Source organism: Haliotis rufescens, unplaced genomic scaffold (assembly GCF_023055435.1).
Source record: "Haliotis rufescens isolate VD_foot unplaced genomic scaffold, xgHalRufe1.0.p SCAF_6, whole genome shotgun sequence".
In the NCBI taxonomy this organism is placed as follows: Eukaryota; Metazoa; Mollusca; class Gastropoda; order Lepetellida; family Haliotidae; genus Haliotis; species Haliotis rufescens.
Window position 1 is genome coordinate 18,064,412 of NW_025964334.1, and position 20,729 is coordinate 18,085,140.

The following is a 20,729-nucleotide window of genomic DNA, read 5'->3' on the forward strand; positions in this document are numbered from 1 at the left end:
TAACCCGCTTATGAAGTTCATATACTCTCTTAGTTATTTCGGGGCGGTCGGGTTGCCTAGTGGTTAAAGCGTTCGCTCGACACGCCGAAGACCCGGGTTCGATTCCCGACATGGGTACAATGTGTGAAGCCCATTTCTGGTGTCCCTGCCGTGATATTGCTTGAATATTGCTAAAAGCGGCGTAAAACCATACTCACTCACTCACTTAGTTATTTCAATCATGATGTAAATAATCAGTGAGTGAGTATGGTTTTACGCCGCTTGTAGCGATATTCCCGCAATATTACGGCGGCGGGGACACCAGAAATGGGCTTCACACATTGTTCCCATGTCGGGAATCGAACCCGGGTCCTCGGCGTGACGAGCGAACGCTTTAACCACTATGCTACCCGTCCGTCCCCCAAATAATCAGTGTAGCAAGCACAACGCGTATACCATAATCGCCCGGCCAACGAATCAGCGTGCAATTCAATGCATTCACAGCTCCCTTGGGAGTAAACAACGATAAAAGGAGTTTTAATTTCCCATCTTTTTGCCCCAAATATAAAGCGGGGAAGTGTAAAGTTGCTTCATTGACATGACAATGAAGGCTTAAAGAGGGACCTGTCTCCAAGGCCTCGGACCATTTCCAGTCAAGGCCTAGACGATGACATAATTACATAGCTCTGTGTAATGGGGAACTGCTAGATTAATAAATATAATAAACGGTGACCTCGCAGATGAACAAACTGGTGTTTATGGGACATACCTGGACTGCCAACCAGTCCCATTTTAAGATGGATGTAACTGAACCTTAGTGCATCGCAACGGAACCCCAGTATCCCCCAACCCATATCCTCCGAACCCCAATCACACTGTTCTTTACAAGGATAGCAATATCATAGGGAAAGAATTGAATAGACAGTGAGTCTGCATTCAAGCAAAACCCGTGGAGACTTTGTTAACAGACCACAACCATCACCGTCGTGTATATGGATTTGTTGTTCCATGAACAAGAAAAAGACCCAATCGTATAAAAAAATCAAAATATCGAAAACTTGGAATTATGGTATTGTTCATTCGAACAATGAAATTCGTGAATCCCACTTAAAAGTACTCTGCAAACACGTGATGATCAGATACAACAGGATTTAATATAATGGAGCATCGACCGTGTAACTGCCATGACGACAGGGAGGACTGTTCCGGTCACGTGACCACGCAGCAGCAGACAATATCCGGTTCTGTGTGATGTAAATCCTAGACTTCCGGTCATGCACGTGTTGTTGTATTTCAAGCAGTAATTTCAAATCGTTAATGCGGGATTGTATTTTGTTGTTGTGACGAGAGAATCTGTGTTGCCTGTCCGGCAGTTGTGACTTTATCATGTTGTGGAACATGGCTAAGCCCCTGTCCATGTCAGGGGGAATAATGGACTTTAACCAGGGGCTTGAACAGGCGGTCAATACTCCATATATCGATTTATTAGTATTTACAGGGATGGTACTAGACGCAGATCTATCAAACTAAGTCCTAGGTTCTTTTAATAACAGACATCTGAGGTGCCATTTATTCACTGGAGGGTGATTATTTTCTTACCATTAGATTCATTAGAAATATCCATCCGTGTCCTTGTCGGACGATGCAAGTAGAATATTTGATGAAAATAAGATTATCAGATGGGGAAAGTTGTCATAGAGTGTCAAAGTGTGTCATAGAGCGTCAAAGAGTGTCATACAGTGTCATACAGTGTCATTCAGTGAGTGAGTGAGTGAGTTGGGTGTAACGCCGCTTTTAACAATATTACAGTCATATCGCGGCGTGTGAGCTTAATGTGGGAGGAAAGCCCGAAGTGATGCAGGTCTCAGACGTTTACCACTTCGGTGAAACCCACAAGCACAGGTTTGGTGCTGACAAACCTAGAAACATAGTTGGGGCGAACCGGGATTCGAACCCACAATCATAGGTTTCTGGCGTGCCCAAGGGACGCAACTCTGCATAGCTAATAAGCGAATCGCGGCGCCTTAGACGACTGGGCCACCCGTGCCCCCGTGCCATTCAGTGTCCGCTGATAGCGTGTTATATACCTCGATGGTGTGGACTGTTGCTAATGGTCTCACTCACTGGTCTGTCGGGTTCAGACTCGAATATTTACAGGTCGCCTTGAAAAACTGGATTATTGTCCTAAGAAACGTTTCCTGAAGAAAGCGAACTCATCAATGTCCCAATGAGAATGATTGCTTGTCGACATTAAGCAGTTGTATCCTAACGCATGTTTTTGTAACCAAAGTTAACGTCGGTCAAGGGGGCACGGGTGGCCGAGTCGACCGTCTAAGGCTCCGAAATTCGCTGTGCAGATTTTTGTCCCTTGGACACGCCAGAAAGCTATGATAGTGGGTTCAAATCCATCTTCGCCCCGATTATGTTTCTAGGTTTGTCAGCACCATACCTGTGCTCGTGGGTTTCACCTAAGTGGTAAACTTCTCAGATATGCTTCACTCCAGGCTTTCCTCCCACATTAAGCTGGCATGCCGTGATACAACTGGAATACTGTTAAAAGTGATGTTAAACCCAACTCACTCATTTACTAACTTCAGTCATTGATTAGTCACCCGGGTCGTCCATGGGGTTTGAAATGGAAGAATACTGATCCTGCCCAAAGCCGTTGATCGTGACCTGTTGAAATAGCTATACGCCACCCGCGTTTATGATACTAATAATTCTATTTCAATAATGGCAGTAACCACAACCTAATGACATGTAAGTCACCCTATGTAGATCTCAACCCTAGACAGCTGTAATCCTACAAATCAGGCGATATTGCCGGCACATGAGTATCTGCGTCTTACAAGTGCGACAACTGGTTCAATAGCGCATACACCAAAACACGCCCCTCACACAGTAACCGCCCCGGGACGTAAGAATGTGGCCGTGATTTTCAATATAAGTATGCGTGATCTGTCTGCAGGAATATGTCGACAAACTCATAACACTGTCTAGTTACAGTAAACTACGGTTATAAAGAACACGCTTATAAAGAACTGGCGGATATAACGAACTAACTTTTTAGTCCCGACTATTTGCTGTAGTTATGCTGTATATATGCTTATAACGAATTACAGTAAAAACTGTTATAACGAACTAAAATTAGTAGTCCCTTTGAGTTCGTTATAACCGTAATTTACTGTACTTTGAATAATACAATCGTTTAAGTGAAACACATTTTAAATAACATTCTATATTATTTTCTGCAGATATGGAAATAAATGATTGATATTAATACAGATAGCTGCGGTTGATATATTTACTGTGAAACCCCGTTAATCCACTGTGCAGAGTTTTGCACGCCAGAAACCTATGATTGTGGGTTCGAATTCCGGTTCGCCCCGATTATGTTTCTATTTTTGTAAGCACAACACCCGTGCTCGTGGGTTTCACCAAAGTGGTAAACGTCTGAGACCTGCATCACTTCCGGCTTCCCTCCCACATTAAGCTGACACGTAATAAACATGTAACTGGAATACTGTTAAAATCGGCGTTAAACCCAACTCACTCACGAACTTCGGTCGAACTGCGCGTTGCTATGATGTTCCAATGGTAATCGTCCGGATTAACAAATGTCCGTATTACCGAATCATTGATGCGGAGTGGTGTTACTTTGTATATTTGTTAGCCTCAACGGTAATCGTTCGGAAGATAGGTTTCGGATTAACCGGTCGGTCTTACGAGGTTTCACTGTACAGTGTATGTGATATACAATAACTGTGATAAGGGGCGGTCGGGTAGCCTAGTAGTTAAAGCGTTCGCTCGTCACGCCGAAGACCTGGGTTCGATTCCCGACATGGGTACAATGTGTGAAGCCCATATCTGGTTTCCTCTGCCGCAATATTGCTGGAATATTGCTAAAAGCGGCGTAAAACCAAACTCACTCAATACCTGTGATAAGACCCAAACTAGAATATCTAGTGACCTAGGCTCCATTCTTCATTGAAATAAACGTCGTAAAGCGCAACACATTGAACAAATAAACACTGCAAAAATGTGTTTAGAATGGAAACCATTCAAAACATGCTTAGATCTAAACATGTTTCATAAACGGAGGGGGCACGGGTGGCCCAGTCGTCTAAGGCGCCGCGATTCGCTGTGCAGAGTTGCGTCCCTTGGGCACGCCAGAAACCTATGATTGTGGGTTCGAATCCCGGTTCGCCCCGATAATGTTTCTAGGTTTGTCAGCACCATACCCGTGCTCGTGGGTTTCACCGAAGTGGTTAACGTCAGGGACCTGCATCACTTCGGGCTTTCCTCCCACATTAAGCTGACTCGCCGTGATATAACTGGAATATTGTTAAAAGCGGCGTTAAACCCAACTCACTCACTCACTCACTCATAAACGGAATACTCGTATGGTGTTGAATGTCTCAACTCGTTAAGGGCCTAAACGCATGAAATGAGCTATTGTCACATCCTCACTCACATCCTAAACACCACATAGCTAGGCTTAAAAAGTGCTGTGTTCATTAGTGTGTAGATGCTGTGTGACTAATAACATTAATACCATACAGGAAACGGGGGGTACATGGCTTTCCCACAATCAGACCCTAAACACGTTTATGTGTTAAACACACTCCTAAGCATGTTTAGACCTAAACATGTCAGATTTTTTTGACAAGTAAGGTGTTTAGGTTTGTGTTTAGGATCGAAACACATGTTTTAACAGTGTATTGATTGTGTTTTGTAGTCAATATATAACAAGCCGTGAGTGCGGCGTTAACAACAAACAGACAAACAATGACGCGGTATATGTATGTATTGAAACTGCCCCAACTGTCTTTGTTATTTTTATTCTCCTATATTTTTTCATTGACCATTTTTTATGTGAGTAATATGTCATATCATCAATGATCAGCTGTCAGGGAGGCTTGTTAATTACTCTCTGGATTTGCGATGTTGCTATTGAATATATGTCGTATAATTTCGCAACGTATCCTTCAATAACTCGGTATATTGGTAATCCGTTAATAACAGGCAAATCAGTTATATCGCTTCTGTACGCTCACTCTATGAGATATACGCCGTATTTAACAAATAGTATGTTATACAGCGTGCCAAGGCGCTCGCTGATTGAACCCGGGTGTAATGTGAGGGCCAGTCACGGAGTTATTGATATATAATTATGCACATACATAGCTGTTATATGCATTGTGCTGTTAAGCCGACTGATGTGTACAACTAACAACAGCTTTCCTTCTGGGACTTACAGAATGTTCGTTGGCAGTAGTGTCAAATCTTTACCCTCCAACCTCTGGTGTTCAATTTCTCCTTTGGTCAGATTCTTATGGATTGACCAAGTATGGAGGACAGTGACAAAGTATGGAGGACAGTGACAGAGTATGGAGGACAGTGACAAAGTATGGAGGACAGTGACAAAGTATGGAGGACAGTGACAGAGTATGGAGGACAGTGACAAAGTATGGAGGACAGTGACAAAGTATGGAGGACAGTGACAAAACATGGAGGACAGTGACAATAAATGGAGGACTGACAAAGTATGGAGGACAGTGACAAAGTATTGAGGACAGTGACAAAGTATGGAGGACAGTGACAAAGTATGGAGGGCAGTGACAGAGTATGGAGGACAGTGACAAAGTATGGAGGACAGTGACAGAGTATGGAGGGCAGTGACAGAGTATGGAGGACAATGATAAAGTATAGAGGACAGTGACAAAGTATGGAGGACAGTGACAAAGTATGGAGGGCAGTGAAAGAGTATGGAGGACAGTGACAAAGTATGGAGGACAGTGACAAAGTATGGAGGACAGTGACAGAGTATGGAGGACAGTGACAAAGTATGGAGGACAGTGACAAAGTATGGAGGACAGTGACAGAGTATGGAGGACAGTGATAAAGTTTGGAGGACAGTGACAGAGTATGGAGGACAATGACAAAGTATGGAGGACAGTGACAAAGTATGGAGGACAGTGACATAGTATGGAGGACAGTGACAAAGTATGGAGGACAGTGACAGAGTATGGAGGACAATGATAAAGTTTGGAGGACAGTGACAGAGTATGGAGGACAATGACAAAGTATGGAGGACAGTGACAGAGTATGGAGGACAATGACAAAGTATGGAGGACAGTGACAGAGTATGGAGGACAGTGACAAAGTATGGAGGACAGTGACAAAGTATGGAGGACTGTGACAAGGTATGGAGGACAGTGACAAAGTATGGAGGACAGTGACAAGGTATGGAGGACAGTGACAAAGTATTGAGGACAGTGACAAAGTATGGAGGACTGTGACAAAGTATGGACGACAGTGACAGAGTATGGACGACAGTGACAGAGTATGGAGGACAATGACAGAGTATGGAGGACAATGACAGAGTATGGAGGACAATGATAAAGTTTGGAGGACAGTGACAAAGTATGGAGGACAGTGACAAAATATGGAGGACAGTGACCAAGTATGGAGGACAGTGACCAAGTATGGAGGACAGTGACTATATTAATTTAGTTCATGGTCAATTAGGGACAGAATTGGGTTAACGTGTGGAAACCTGATACAGAAGACAGAAACTGAACCTTACTCTTATGGCTAAATATTAATACCCCCCCCCCCCCCCCCCCTCTCCCCCGACAAAAGTGACAAAAAGCCCCATAAATGAAAAACAATAATAAAATATAATACAATACAATACAAAACAATATAACATAAAGTGGTTAATTCTTCCTGTAGTGTTTTAGTGTGCGATAAAACCACGAGTAGTTTATATGAGATATCAACATTATGTACCTTCTCTTTAAGGATTAAAATGTACAAGCATTAAACATATTTACCCGTACTTAAATAATGATGACTCCCTTAATAGAATCTTTCATAGAATTATTATTCCTAATATTTGACACCTGCAATACGGAAATAGTAGGAAAGAAATGTGTACTATGCTCGCTTAAGACACTCGTTCTACCTTTATTATTCCTTATATATGATGCTGACGATGCGGAAACCATTCCTAACAAATATGGGCCTACTGCCTGGACCGACATCCCTAGCCTTAAAACCCCTGCCAGTACCGTATCTTGAGACCGTGCTACGAACAGGACATTGTCGATGACCATTGTAAGAGAATTATCCACATGGACGGTGCCCTTTGAATTTCTATCGATATTAAATAGTCATATGGAAGTCAAAGAGCGTCAACTCTGCTGCCCGCTAGAGATTTTCTAAGACAGCCCGGTTTTATTCACCGTCGTGGCCGGTCCTAAACGTCTACATAGCGACGCCGCCGTGGTACTGGGCAACCGCGGACAAATATGGAAACACACTCTCCCCACGCCGAGCGCCGCTTCAATCCCAACACTATCGACAATTGGTCATATTCTATCGATCATTCGTTCCCCGCTTTTGATCATAAACAACAAGTTAGCTTTCAGGTGTACCAATAGGGCTCAGAACTTTCTGTATATGAATAGAGGACAAGTTAACCGTTTCTGACTTCTGTGAAAAGGCCAGGTATCAGTTGTAAGACATTGTGACATTGTTTTGTCACCTCCGTGGACTCCTGGCCACCATGTGGCGCTGTGTGGGGCTTGTGGCGAGATTTCAGAGAGATCCCGTAGGCAGATGAGCCGGACGGTTGCATTCTGGGATACCTTAATGCTGAAGGGGGTAACAGATTCAATGGTCTTTTCTCACAGTTGTAATTGTCCGGCGTCCTTCTTGTAACTCTTACATATCGACGTCCTGTGCAAATGAGGATAGGGTTTTGCAAAAAGAGGATAAGGTTTTAGTGCTTGTACGTGTTGTTGAGATGGTGTTCCACGTGTGATGACAAGTGTCTTGGAGAAGTCCGGCTGTCCTGTTCATGATTGTATTGTGTGTGATGGAGTCTTGGCGGATACAGCGTGATGGAGGTTGGAGAAGATATGATCAGTTGAACCTGAAATGATTCAATTTGATTGAAGACCATCAGCTTTAACCTAGTGTGAGAAACACGTAATCAGTCAAAATTTTTGATAACATTTGCTTGGAATTGGAAAATGAATCTTGGATTTCTGTGCTGTATGATATTTCCCAACATGGACACTGGATCTTTCAGAAATCTGTAGCTATTTTAATTTGGATGGCAGTTCGTTCTCAGTGTGAATTGTGGTTCAATTAGTTCTGTGATCATGTGGGAATTAAGTCTGCTTTTGTGTGCGAATTAGTTCTATATTCCTGTGAGAATCGGGTCACTGTTCCTGTGAGAATCAGGTCAGTGTTCCTGTGAGAATCAGGTCAGTGTTCCTGTGAGAATCAGGTCAGTGTTCCTGTGAGAATTAGTTCTGTGTTCATGTGAGAATTATTAGTTCTGCGTTCATGCGAGAATCAGACCACTGTTCCTGTGAGAATCAGTTTTACGTTCAGGAAACATATACATACTACCTCACCCTCAATGTACTCAGTGTGACACTGAAACAGTATCTCAGTGTAATAAGGGGTAATACTTAGCTCTGACATGGGCCATGTCGATGTCGCACAATAAAGACACATCTCGGTCATCCACCATGGCGCAGCTTCAAGGTCATGCTCCCCAGTCCAGGATGGGCTCTCAAGATACCAACCCCCCGTCAAGGGAGACAAATCCGTTCTGCAAAGCCCCCGCTCCTGCATCGAGAGAAACCAACCCTTCCTCTAGGGAGAGCCCGGGTGAGTATTGGCACATGTCACTCGCCCAACCCCACTCGCCCTCTACTGTACTCCCACACATCCTCATCTAGGGAGAGTCCGGGTGAGTATTGGCTCATATCACTCGCCCAACCCCACTCGCCCTCTACTGTACTCCCACACATCCTCATCTAGGGAGAGCCCGGGTGAGTATTGGCACATATCACTCGCCCAACCCCACTCGCCCTCTACTCTACAGATCCTCCTCTAGCGAGAGTCCGGTTGAATATTGGCACATGTCACTCGCCCAACCCCACTCACCATCCTCTGTGCACCACCACATCCGGGTGAATTTTGTCCACCTCCATATCCTCTACCAGTGGGCCCGACCCCAATGTACACCAACCAACTTATCATATGGGTCCATTATAAAGCCACATCCCCGCCTGAGAAGAGAGTCATACTGACTCTTCAATCCTCCATCAACAATACCGTCCTCTAGTTTGTTTGTTTGTTGCTTAACGCCGCACTCAGCAATATTCCAGCTATATGACGGCGGTCTGTAAATAATCGAGTCTGGACCATACAATACAGTGATTGACATCATGAGCATCGATCCACGCAAGTCAGCGAGCCTGACCGCCTGATCCCGTTGGTAGCCTCTTACGGTAAGCATGGCCACCTTTTACGACAATCATGGGTTGCTAAAGACATATTCTACCCCGGATCTTCACGGGCCCCACCCTCTAGTACGGATCTTCTCACCAAGCAGGCAGCAGCAACAGGAAATAAGCTGCTGCAGCTCACCTTTTCAGAGACAAACATGACTCCTGTCTCAAGTACTTCACTCTGGGATGGTAGGGACATGCCATCTAGTGCTATGAAGTTTACCCTCTTTGTTAAAGGGAGACAACTAGTGCCTTGTGTGAAACTGAAACATTATCTCAGTGTCATTAGAGCCCCGTATGAATTTGATGCATTATCTCAGTGTCACTGGAGCCCCGTGTGAAATTGACATACTATCTCAGTGTAATTAGAGTCCTGTGTGAAACTGAAACATTATCTCAGTGTAATTAGAGTCCTGTGTGAAACTGACACATTATTTCAGTGTCATTAGAGCCCGGTATAAAACTGACATATTATCTCAGTGTAATTAGTTTCCTGTGTGAAACTGAAACATTATCTCAGTGTAATTAGAGCCCTGTGTGAAACTGAAACATTATCTCAGTGTATTTAGAGCCCTATGTGAAACTGAAACGCTAGCTCAGTGTAATTGGAGCCCTGTGTGAAACTGAAACATTAGTTCAGTGTAATTTGAGCCCTGTGTGAAACTGACATATTATCTCAATGTAATTAGAGCCCTATGTGAAACTGACACATTATTTCAGTGTCATTAGAGCCCGGTATGAAACTGACATATTATCTCAATGTAATTAGTTTCCTGTGTGAAACTGAAACATTATCTCAGTGTAATTGGAGATAACAGATTTAGTTAACTATTGAATAACTGATTCATATACATCATGAAAAATAAACAAGTAAAGTTCGAAGACTTGAGTCAACCGTGCTTGCTTTGCGAATTATCCCAAATCTAGAAACCAAATATATGAGTTAGAATAATATGGATTTGAAAAATAAATTTAGACCTTTCCCGTACGATTTAACCGGCGTTACCCGGATGTAGCACGTTGACGTAATGGCTTGTGGTTATTCAGTTAGGCACAGAAACATAACAATGCCTTTATAATGGCTTTCCGTAGAGTATTGATGTCCAACTCCGACCAGCCAAGCTGATTGCTCATTACTTGGCTCGCGATCACTTGGTGCATATCATCGCCCGTGATGTCGTATTTACTGGCGTAATCTACCGTCGTAATTAATACAGTTTTAAATTAGTATTACGGTTCAGACTACAAAACACATATCTGGGTAGTCGGGTGGTCCCAGGGGGGGAGGGTTTGGCTGTAAAAGAACAACGGGTAACTTAATAGGTGTTAGGGAAAAATCGATTTTTTTCAACTAACGACCGGGGACGTTGATCATAAAACGCCAGTCGGTTCTGGATCAATGGCCGGTTTCTCTCATTATCACGGCAACACATTATCAACCTGATGCCCGGAATGTGTTGATTTCTGGCGCCGTGTTCTGCTGCGTTCATTTCATAGTTGAACAGTCTATTAATATGGAATGTAAAGAACATCTCAGATTACCAAAAAAAAAGGAAACGAAATGCACCAAAAAGGATAACATTTGAAACGTTTTTTAAAGTTGTATAATAGAGTCGGTTTCAAGATTTTTTATGCATTCGGAACACACAATATTGAAAAGGGAAAACCTATGTCGGATTTTCTATGTTGTTTCCATATTTATATTGGACACAGAAACCGCTTGTGGTCTAGGTTCATTGTGGTGTAGAGAGAGTTCTTTCATTGACAGCGGTATGATACTATAACATAGCACGCCAGAAACCTATGATTGTGGGTTCGAATCCCGATTCACCTCGATTTTGTTTCCATGTTTGTTAGCACCATACCAGTGCTCGTAGGTTTCACCAAAGTGGTAAACGTCTGAGACCTGCGTCATATCGAGCTTTACACCCACATTAAGCTGACACGCCGTGATATAACTGGAATATTGTTCAAAGCGTTGTTAAACGTACTCACTCACTCATAATTATGAACCTTACTCCAACCGAATTCGGCCGTGGTGAAGTAGTTCAACTGGTACAGCCTTCGAACACACAAGGGCTTAGATAAAGGTGAGGTGAGGTGAGGTGAGGTTTAACGTCGCCTCCAAGATTATTGCACTTATATAGCGACGTGCATGTACGTGTGTGTGTTTGTGTTGCTGCTTGTACTAGTCCGGACTGATGCCGATTTATAGAGCTAGCTCACTGAGATACCATGCCGCAGTTTAACATGAATACCCCACTCAGACACAGTATACTGACTCCGAGCCAACCAGTCCTTGTTTTAGCCCCTTAATGCCGAGCGCCAGACAGGGTAACAACAAGTACCCTCTTTTAACGTCTTCTGGGCTGAAGCGGCCGGGGATCGAACCCCGGACCTTCCTCTCTCTCCGGGCGGACGCTCTACCACTAGACCACGGAGGTGGTGCGCTAAGATAAAGACGAACATGAGATGAGATCACGTTCGAGTCAAGTGTCTGTGTCCTCGCCTGTAAGAACTATACAGTTAACTTTGTTTCTTGAAATATAATGCTCGATGTGTCACTTCAGATCTCCCCAATACATGAGTAATGAGCATGGTTTTACCCAGCCTTTAGCAATATTCCAGCAATGTTATGGCAGATGACACCAGAAATGGGCTTCACACAGTGTACCATGTGGGGAATCGAACCCGCGCTTTCGGCGTGACGAGCAAACGCTTTAACCATTTACCTTTAACATTCAGCATTAATGAACTAAATCAAAGTTGTTCTGATATGAAGGGTACCTGTGAAGATCCGAGTTGAGATTGGTTTCTTGTGGCCCATGCTTGTCGTAAGAGACGACTAAAGTTTTCGGGTGTTCAGGCTCGCTGACTTGATTGATGCATGTCATCGTAACCCAATTGCATAAATCGATGCTCATGATTTCAAACACTGGATCTTCTGATCCGGACTCGATTATTTACAGACGGCCGTCACATAGCTATGACACAGCAAACAAAGAAATAAACAAAACAAACGAACAACCGAATGGCACGTTTTGTTCCCAAACTTAGGGATTGAGAGAAAATGATACTTTTCAAGAAAAGCGTTTCTACACAATGATATGTGCGAAAGGATTCCTGGATCCAATCTATCCAGTGTTTTTCAGCCAATCAAACAGCAGCACACCCACATATATATACTTTACAATACACGATACCCCTGTTATTAAGTTGCCATGCCTTGACACCTAATTGTAATATTGTTCAAAGCGACATTGCATCAAATATACTTACCCAACAACCCAGTAGGTGAAGTGAGATGATAGTTATGTGCATGCACATGTGTGTAGCTGCTTGTACTAGCCCGGACTGATGCCGATTTATAGTGCAAGCTCACTGAGATACCATGCCGCAGTTTAACATGAATACCCCACTCAGACACGGTATACTGACTCCGAGCCAACCAGTCCTTGTTTTAGCCCCTTAATGTCGAACGCCAGACAGGGTAACAACAAGTACCATCTTTTAACGTCTTAAACGGCCGGGGATAGCTCCGGGCGGACGCTCTACCTCTAGACCACGGGGCGGTCCAACAACCCAATAAACGTTGAGATATTATGTCACATGCTTCACAGATCCGGTATCACACACACCTAGGAAAGGACACGCCATGATTTGGTAATAGACAGAAGCTCAACAGATGGTTACCACGCTGTCATGTTAACAGTTTTTAGTTAAACAAATGATGATATATATTTGAGACAGATAGGTTGATCTTAAGGACAGGGTAAAACTGGGTTTCCGCATGATAGCTTGATAAATATTGATGGATTTGAAACAAATAAAAATTGTGGATAGGCAATGCGTAAAATCCCATGATTGATATTTGTCAGGTCAAGTGTAACATAATGAAATTTGGCATGATGTTAAATATTAATCATAACTCCAACATTCAAGAAGGAAGGGTAAATGTGGTATCAAGGTAGTCGAACGTCACATGGCCGGCCAGCTGACAATGTGAGGCTGGTTTATGAACGATATTTACGAAAACTATTCAGTGGTACAGTCGTCAAAATAATTAAATATAAAACCAACAAAACCATTTCCATAATTATAACTAAACATATCTGCTAAAATGCGTCATAAATCGATGGGCAGAGTCGCGCCTCGTAGGCTTGCCAGACACCTATGATGCTGGTTCATCGTCCTGGTCATGTTTCTAGGTTTGTCAGCATCATATTCTTGCTCGTGGCATTCGCTGAAGCGGGAAACGTCTTAGACCTGTATCGCTTTCCTCCCAGATCAAGGTGACACGCCCTGATATAACTAAAATTGTGTTCATATTGGGAACATTCGGTCCCAGATCAAGGTGACACGCCCTGATATAACTAAAATTGTGTTCATATTGGGAACATTCGGTCACCTACACATGATGTTGATGATGTTGCAGGCAGTCGCGGTGGCAGTTCCTGGGGCATCATGGCGCACGTGTACGAGCGCGTGCTGCACATCATCAACAAACCCCCCACAGAGAGGGGGGACAGTGAAATAGACACCATCCTTCCCTGGTTCAGGAAGAAGGCGGAACTCTTCAAGGAGCTGAAGACAGGTGCGTGGATAGTGATCAGTGGAATAGTGGTAGTGTCAGTAGTTTTAAAAGTATATACTGATAAAATGTTATATAGAGTAGTGATGAAGTGTTGAGTAGGGTGATGATGATGTGTTGATAGCGTAGTTATATGAAAATATTACAGAAATATTTGACTGGCGTTTTTCAGAAATATTGCTGGATATTGTGAAAAACTGTGAATTCTCAACATGTCAGCGTGATCACGTGATCATCAGACAAGGCGACAAGGGAGACAAGTGAGTTGTTACTATGATCTATCCAGTGTTTATGTTGCATGCATGTAAGTAGAAGCGTCGTGCAGTTTGTTATAATTCATAAGGTCTAAAGACTTAAACTGTTATTATTCCTAATACGCTTCAACAACAATGTATGACTAAACAGACATTTGACAAAAACCGTCGATCAAACCTCGGTCTTTCGAGTGAGTGAGAAATCACATGTGATTTATAAGTCACAAGAGTGAGTGAGTATGTTTTTTTACGCCGCTTTTTGCAATATTCCAGTAATATCCCGGCGTGGGGACACCAGAAATGTGCTTCACATATTGTACCCATGTGGGAAATCGAACCCGGGTTTCGGCGTAACGAGCGAACGTTAAGCCCAAACCATCTGTTAATCAAATCTCCATTGGTCAGTCTCTCTTGTTCTCTGCAAGGTTTTACATCATTCTCACCGGCACCGTCAGCGTCCACATCAACACCAACCTCGTCGAAGACGACTTCGAGTCCATCAAACAGAAACAGTTGGATGAAGAGGCTAATGTTGCCGAGTCTGAGGGGTTCAAGTCTCTGGACAGGTCCAAATATGGAACCTACATGGCCAAGATACGTGAGTACATAGGCGGGAAGGGGGTTACGGTTGACCACGTCGTCTAAGGCGCCACAATTCTCTGTGCAGAGTTGCGTACCTTTGGGGTGCCAGGAACCTAGGCCATGTCTCCTGCAGAACATACTCTTTGACTTGTGGAAAACAACAAGCGACTCTCTAAGTATTTACATCAGTGTTACGTCTGCGGCTACGTTTGTGTGTATTGTCATGTGATAGTCACGTGATATTATGGAATCTGTTCCAATATGTCTTCCTTCCAGTGCTGGCCGAGAGTGCCAGTTGGAATGAGACGCGCCGAATGTTTACTCTCCGTTTTCTCGCGGGTCATTCTGCCCACCTATACCACATAGGTCATCTCGGCCACCATTGAGAAGAGCCAACATTTGAACTGGATTCACTAGTTTCACTAGTTCACGTGACGTAATACAATACCATCTGGCGGGAGTCGTGACCCGTGTATCAATGTTGCTTGATGATGATGTTAGCTTCTAATGACCATAATGAAAATTTCTCCTCGAAATCGGTCATTATGTAGTGCGAACTATATGCGGAGGAATTGGCCAGTATGCAGCTTAGTATTTTACTGTCCAAGACAAATTCTGCTGTAGAATTATCAAAATTCTGCGGTAAAATTACCAAACTTCTGCGGCTAAACTTACAAAATTCCTCGTTAATGTTGTGGTAAAAACATAACAAATTCCCCTAAAAACATAAATTCAAACTCAGTTTTTTCTTTTAACATTTCAACCCATTGCATTTAGACCATTAGGGTTGGGTATAACATGTCAAGTTTGTCAAGATATTGTGTAGGTAAAGTGTTCCTTGTTCACTCACTGTATTTGACCTTGTTCACTCACTCTATTTGACCTTGTTCACTCACTCTGTTTGACCTTGTTCATTCACAGTATTTGACCTTGTTCGCTCACTGTATTTGACCTTGTTCACTCACTGTATTTGACCTTGTTCACTCACTGTATTTGACCTTGTTCACTCACTGTATTTGACCTTGTTCACTCACTGTATTTGACCTTGTTCATTCACTGTATTTGACCTTGTTCACTCACTGTATTTGACCTTGTTCACTCACTGTATTTGACCTTGTTCACTCACTGTATTTGACCTTGTTCTCTCACTCTGTTTGACCTTGTTCATTCACTGTATTTGACCTTGTTCACTCACTGTATTTGTCCTTGTTCACTCACTGTATTTGACCTTGTTCACTCACTGTATTTGTCCTTGTTCACTCACTGTATTTGACCTTGTTCACTCACTGTATTTGACCTTGTTCACTCCCTCTATGTGACCTTATTCACTCACTGTATTTGACCTTGTTCATTCACTGTATTTGACCTTGTTCACTCACTGTATTTGACCTTGTTCATTCACTGTATTTGACCTTGTTCACTCACTGTATTTGACCTTGTTCACTCACTGTATTTGACCTTGTTCACTCACTGTATTTGACCTTGTTCACTCACTGTATTTGACCTTGTTCACTCACTGTATTTGACCTTGTTCACTCACTGTATTTGACCTTGTTCACTCACTGTATTTGACCTTGTTCACTCACTGTATTTGACCTTGTTCACTCACTGTATTTGTCCTTGTTCATTCACTGTATTTGACCTTGTTCATTCACTGTATTTGTCCTTGTTCACTCACTGTATTTGACCTTGTTCACTCATTGTATTTGACCTTGTTCACTCACTGTATTTGTCCTTGTTCACTCACTGTATTTGACCTTGTTCACTCACTGTATTTGACCTTGTTCATTCACTGTATTTGTCCTTGTTCACTCACTGTATTTGACCTTGTTCACTCACTGTATTTGTCCTTGTTCATTCACTGTATTTGACCTTGTTCACTCACTGTATTTGTCCTTGTTCACTCACTGTATTTGTCCTTGTTCACTCACTGTATTTGACCTTGTTCACTCACTGTATTTGACCTTGTTCACTCACTGTATTTGTCCTTGTTCACTCACTGTATTTGTCCTTGTTCATTCACTGTATTTGTCCTTGTTCACTCACTGTATTTGACCTTGTTCATTCACAGTATTTGACCTTGTTCACTCACTGTATCTGACCTTGTTCACTCACTGTATTTGTCCTTGTTCACTCACTGTATTTGACCTTGTTCACTGCCTCTATTTGACCTTGTTCACTCACTCTATTTGACCTTGTTCACTCCCTCTATTTGACCTTGTTCACTGCCTCTATTTGACCTTGTTCACTCACTCTATTTGACCTTGTTCTCTCCCTCTATTTGACCTTGTTCACTCACTCTATTTGACCTTGTTCACTCCCTCTTTTTGATCCTGTTCACTCCCTCTATTTGACCTTGTTCACTCACTCTATTTGACCTTGTTCACTCCCTCTATTTGACCTTGTTCACTGCCTCTATTTGACCTTGTTCTCTCCCTCTATTTGTCCTTGTTCACTGCCTCTATTTGACCTTGTTCTCTCCCTCTATTTGTCCGTGTTCACCCATTCTATTTATCCGTGTTGCAGCTGCCGGTAAGAGTTTCGGCGAACTTGCCCTTATAAGAGCCGACAGTGTCCGCAACGCCACCATCATCGCCGACGAGACGACAGACCTACTGATGGTCAACAGAGACCTGTATAATAGATCACTGCACGCATATCAGGTGGGTGAAAGGGAAGGTGGGGAAGGTCTTTGACGTTTATGGTGTTGACAAAGCAGGGCGTATCGGGGATTCAAACCTAGACCATCGGATCCGGGTACGACTAAGGGACATAACTTTGCACAGCGAATTTCCAACTGGGCCCTTTTGTAGGATGTGTCTATTTTTGGAATAGTTGGAATATTGCTAGAAGTGACACAGGACAGTACCCATTCATATCTGCATTATGGCTGATTCTATATGGATTTTAATCACAATTATAAATTTTGTGGTGCACCAATAACAAAGCATTGACTTCAGGTACAATGTAACCTTGACCTTGACCTTGACCTCCTCAGGCTCAAGAGTTTGACAAGAAGTACGGGTTTGTCGACGACTACCCCCTGTTCTCGGGCTGGAATCCCCGCTACAAGAGGATGGTCGCTATGAGTCTGGTAAAGAGGAGCCTCAAGTTTGAGGACACGGTCATCAAACAGGACACAGCCGTAGACGGTCTTCACTTTATAATTAGGTGAGTTACATTTAAACCTTTTCGACCCTCTTTCACTTTTGGTGCATAGTACCCACTCTAGGAAATCTTGGTAATGGTCCTTGTATTAAGGAGTGTTAATTCTGGATTGTATGAACGTTCCATGCTCCCCGTGAGGCTCCGCTTTTGTTGGGGCGAAGTGTGTTCTCGTAATATATATCTAGATGTGACGGTATTGCATGTTGAAATATTGACGTGGTCGAGTAAGAGTGAGTGAGTTATATAAACGCCTATTTTAACAGTATTCAAGTTATATCACGGCGAAGGTCCAATTCAGGTGTCCCACGCTGTGATGTTGCTAAATATGGCGTAAAACTATATTCACTCACACTGCTCTTGTTAAGTCATTGTCATTAGGTAGGAGTTTAGTCAATTGTTAGTCTTTCAATAAATATGGTTTTATACATACTCAGCACTTACCAGCCTTATCGGACCGGGTTAGAATACACCTCCAGCAACCCATGCTTGCAGTAAAAGGCGACTATGCTTGTCGAAAGAAGCGACTAACGGGATCAGATGGTCAGGCTCGATGACTTGGTTGATGCATGTCATCGTATCCCAATTGCGTGGATCGATGCTCATGACATCAATCACTGAATTGTCTGGTCCAGACTCGATTATTTACAGACCGCCGGCGAAAAGCAGGAATATTGCTGAGTGCGGCGTTAAACAACAAATAAACAAAGTTATATATCGTCACGTTGACTGTTGCTCATGATGTCAACCACCAGTTTGCCGGTCCACTGTTGGATTAGTTACAGACCGCCGTGGGAAAACACAGACTGTGGCGTAAAACAACACTCATTCCCTCGCTCATTCTGGCTATCAATGGTGACCATCCAATCGGCCACCTCATTTTTTTAACCCCTGCGATTTCTTGAGCAGTGAACGTGACGTACGGTCGTGTTTTTCAGCGGACAGGTGAAGATCGTGGTGGACCCAAGTCTCCACCCCATCCAGTACCCCACCCTGTTCCCCAAGGGGGACATCGCAGCGCTGGAGAGGGAGAAGGCCAGGGAGCGGCTCAGGAGGTGAGAGAGAAGATCCGGGGTAGAATAGGTCTTCAGCAACCCATGCTTGCCGTAAAAGGCGACTATGCTTGTCGTAAGAGGCGACTGTCGTAAGAGGCGACTAACGGGATCGGGTGGTCACGCTTTGAAGTACTCACTAACATACTAATTAATTTACTCGCTCACGTGCTCAGTCGCATTCTCGGGGACGTATCACATGATCACGCACAAGAGCTTGTTAAAGGATAACACATTTGTGATGCTCCAGCCACACTTGGGTCGTCTCAGTCTAACAGGAGCTCCACAGAATCCATTTTAGAACAGAACACAAATACACAATCCGGCATTCGTGAACCTTAGACCATCCATATGTGTTTCTCATCTCCAACCCCAATCAGAAAGTAAAATATAATAAAATAAAATAAAATAAAACAATAAAATATGAAATGATATTAAACTAACCAACCAAATAAATAAATAAATAAATAAATAAAATGAAAAAGATGAAAATAAATAAATAAAATAATAATAAATAAAATAAAATAGATTTAAAACTGTTTTTCACTAATTGTGTGACCTATTTTAATGACATTTTAAAGTTTAAAACACTTGATATCCGTATTTGAATTAACTCATGACAAACATCGAGTCACTTTGCTTTGGAAACGAGTTTTTATGAACACAGCTGAAGAAAGATCAAGCTAACCTGGGTTATTTTTGAGTGTGCAATGGTAGTAGTATTTACTTTATCACAAAGGGGCAGAATTTTCCACAGCGGCGGAGAAAATTGAGATACGCAAAATTAGGGCAGGCGGTAGAGTAGAACTTCAGAAAAAAGGACAGCCTTGTACAACTGTTCAAATTATTTTTCCGCTCCGTTTTGAAATTAAAATGCAAATCTATTTCCTGTTAAGCACAGAATAGCCCTTCATGAAGCACCGTCACGTTACAGGGAACTATAGCGGCGGGGTTTACCGTGATTTCATGCAATATTGTCAACGATGAACAGTTTCACGTAGAATTAGCTCCACCAAGAACTGCAGGTGAATATGTATCGTAGTAAAAACTGTTCCATGGGAATAAATCCCCCAGAGAAAAAAAGTACAAAGGAATAATTTCACTTTTGCATCACCGAAATTGGTACAAGTTTGCGCCAAGAGTCACTCTACTCACAAATCCGTTCTCACGACGAATATATTCAAAAAAGCATATAAACTTACGTGAGTAAAGCATTCACTCGTCACGGCGAAGACCCGGGTTCGATTCACCACATGGGAACAATGTGTGAAGCCCATTTCTGGTGTCCCGCGCTGGAATATAATGTTGATAATGCTGGAATATTGCGAACGGCGTAAAACCATACTCACTCAACCACTAAGGTGAGAAAGCAGATGCATGCGTTTGGAGTATTAGAACATAGAACATTTACCAGTATCTTCAGCTCTTTAATATCACCGTTTCAACAAAGAACGTCGAGGATACAGCATTTTATCTGTCGCAGGTCCTTGTCAACGTGAGTGAGTGAGTTTGATTTTACGCCGCTTTTAGCAATATTCCAGCAATATCACGGCGGGGGACACCAGAAATGGGCTTCACACATTGTACTCATGTCGGGAATCGAACCCGATACTTCGGCGACGAGCGAACGCTTTAACCACCAGGCTACCCGACCGCCCCCCTTGTCAACGATGTTGATAATAATGGACTGGCGGTGCAGACTTGAAAAATCGTTTATTCAGTAAAACAATACGTTGGCATCAATATAAATCAATGTCCAGTCGAGGCAGCAAGAACGCCTCTCCTCGGC

General features: G+C 43.0%; 1 protein-coding gene across 4 annotated transcripts in view; it reads left to right on the forward strand.

The window, feature by feature from the left end:
• The window catches only part of LOC124140546, a 56,609-nt gene that overhangs the window by 12,109 nt on the left and 23,771 nt on the right, over positions 1-20,729 (forward strand). For 2 of the 4 annotated variants that reach the window (XM_046508176.2, XM_046508177.2), the window contains exons 2-7: positions 13,732-13,890; positions 14,060-14,147; positions 14,567-14,739; positions 17,250-17,386; positions 17,722-17,894; positions 18,827-18,943. In XM_046508176.2, the coding sequence (XP_046364132.2) occupies positions 13,761-13,890; positions 14,060-14,147; positions 14,567-14,739; positions 17,250-17,386; positions 17,722-17,894; positions 18,827-18,943 (818 nt within the window). In that variant the 5' untranslated portion in view covers positions 13,732-13,760. Of the gene's footprint in view, positions 1-8,255; positions 8,671-13,731; positions 13,891-14,059; positions 14,148-14,566; positions 14,740-17,249; positions 17,387-17,721; positions 17,895-18,826; positions 18,944-20,729 lie in introns of those variants that run through there. The other 2 variants (XM_046508175.2, XM_046508174.2) reach the window with 2 other exon arrangements.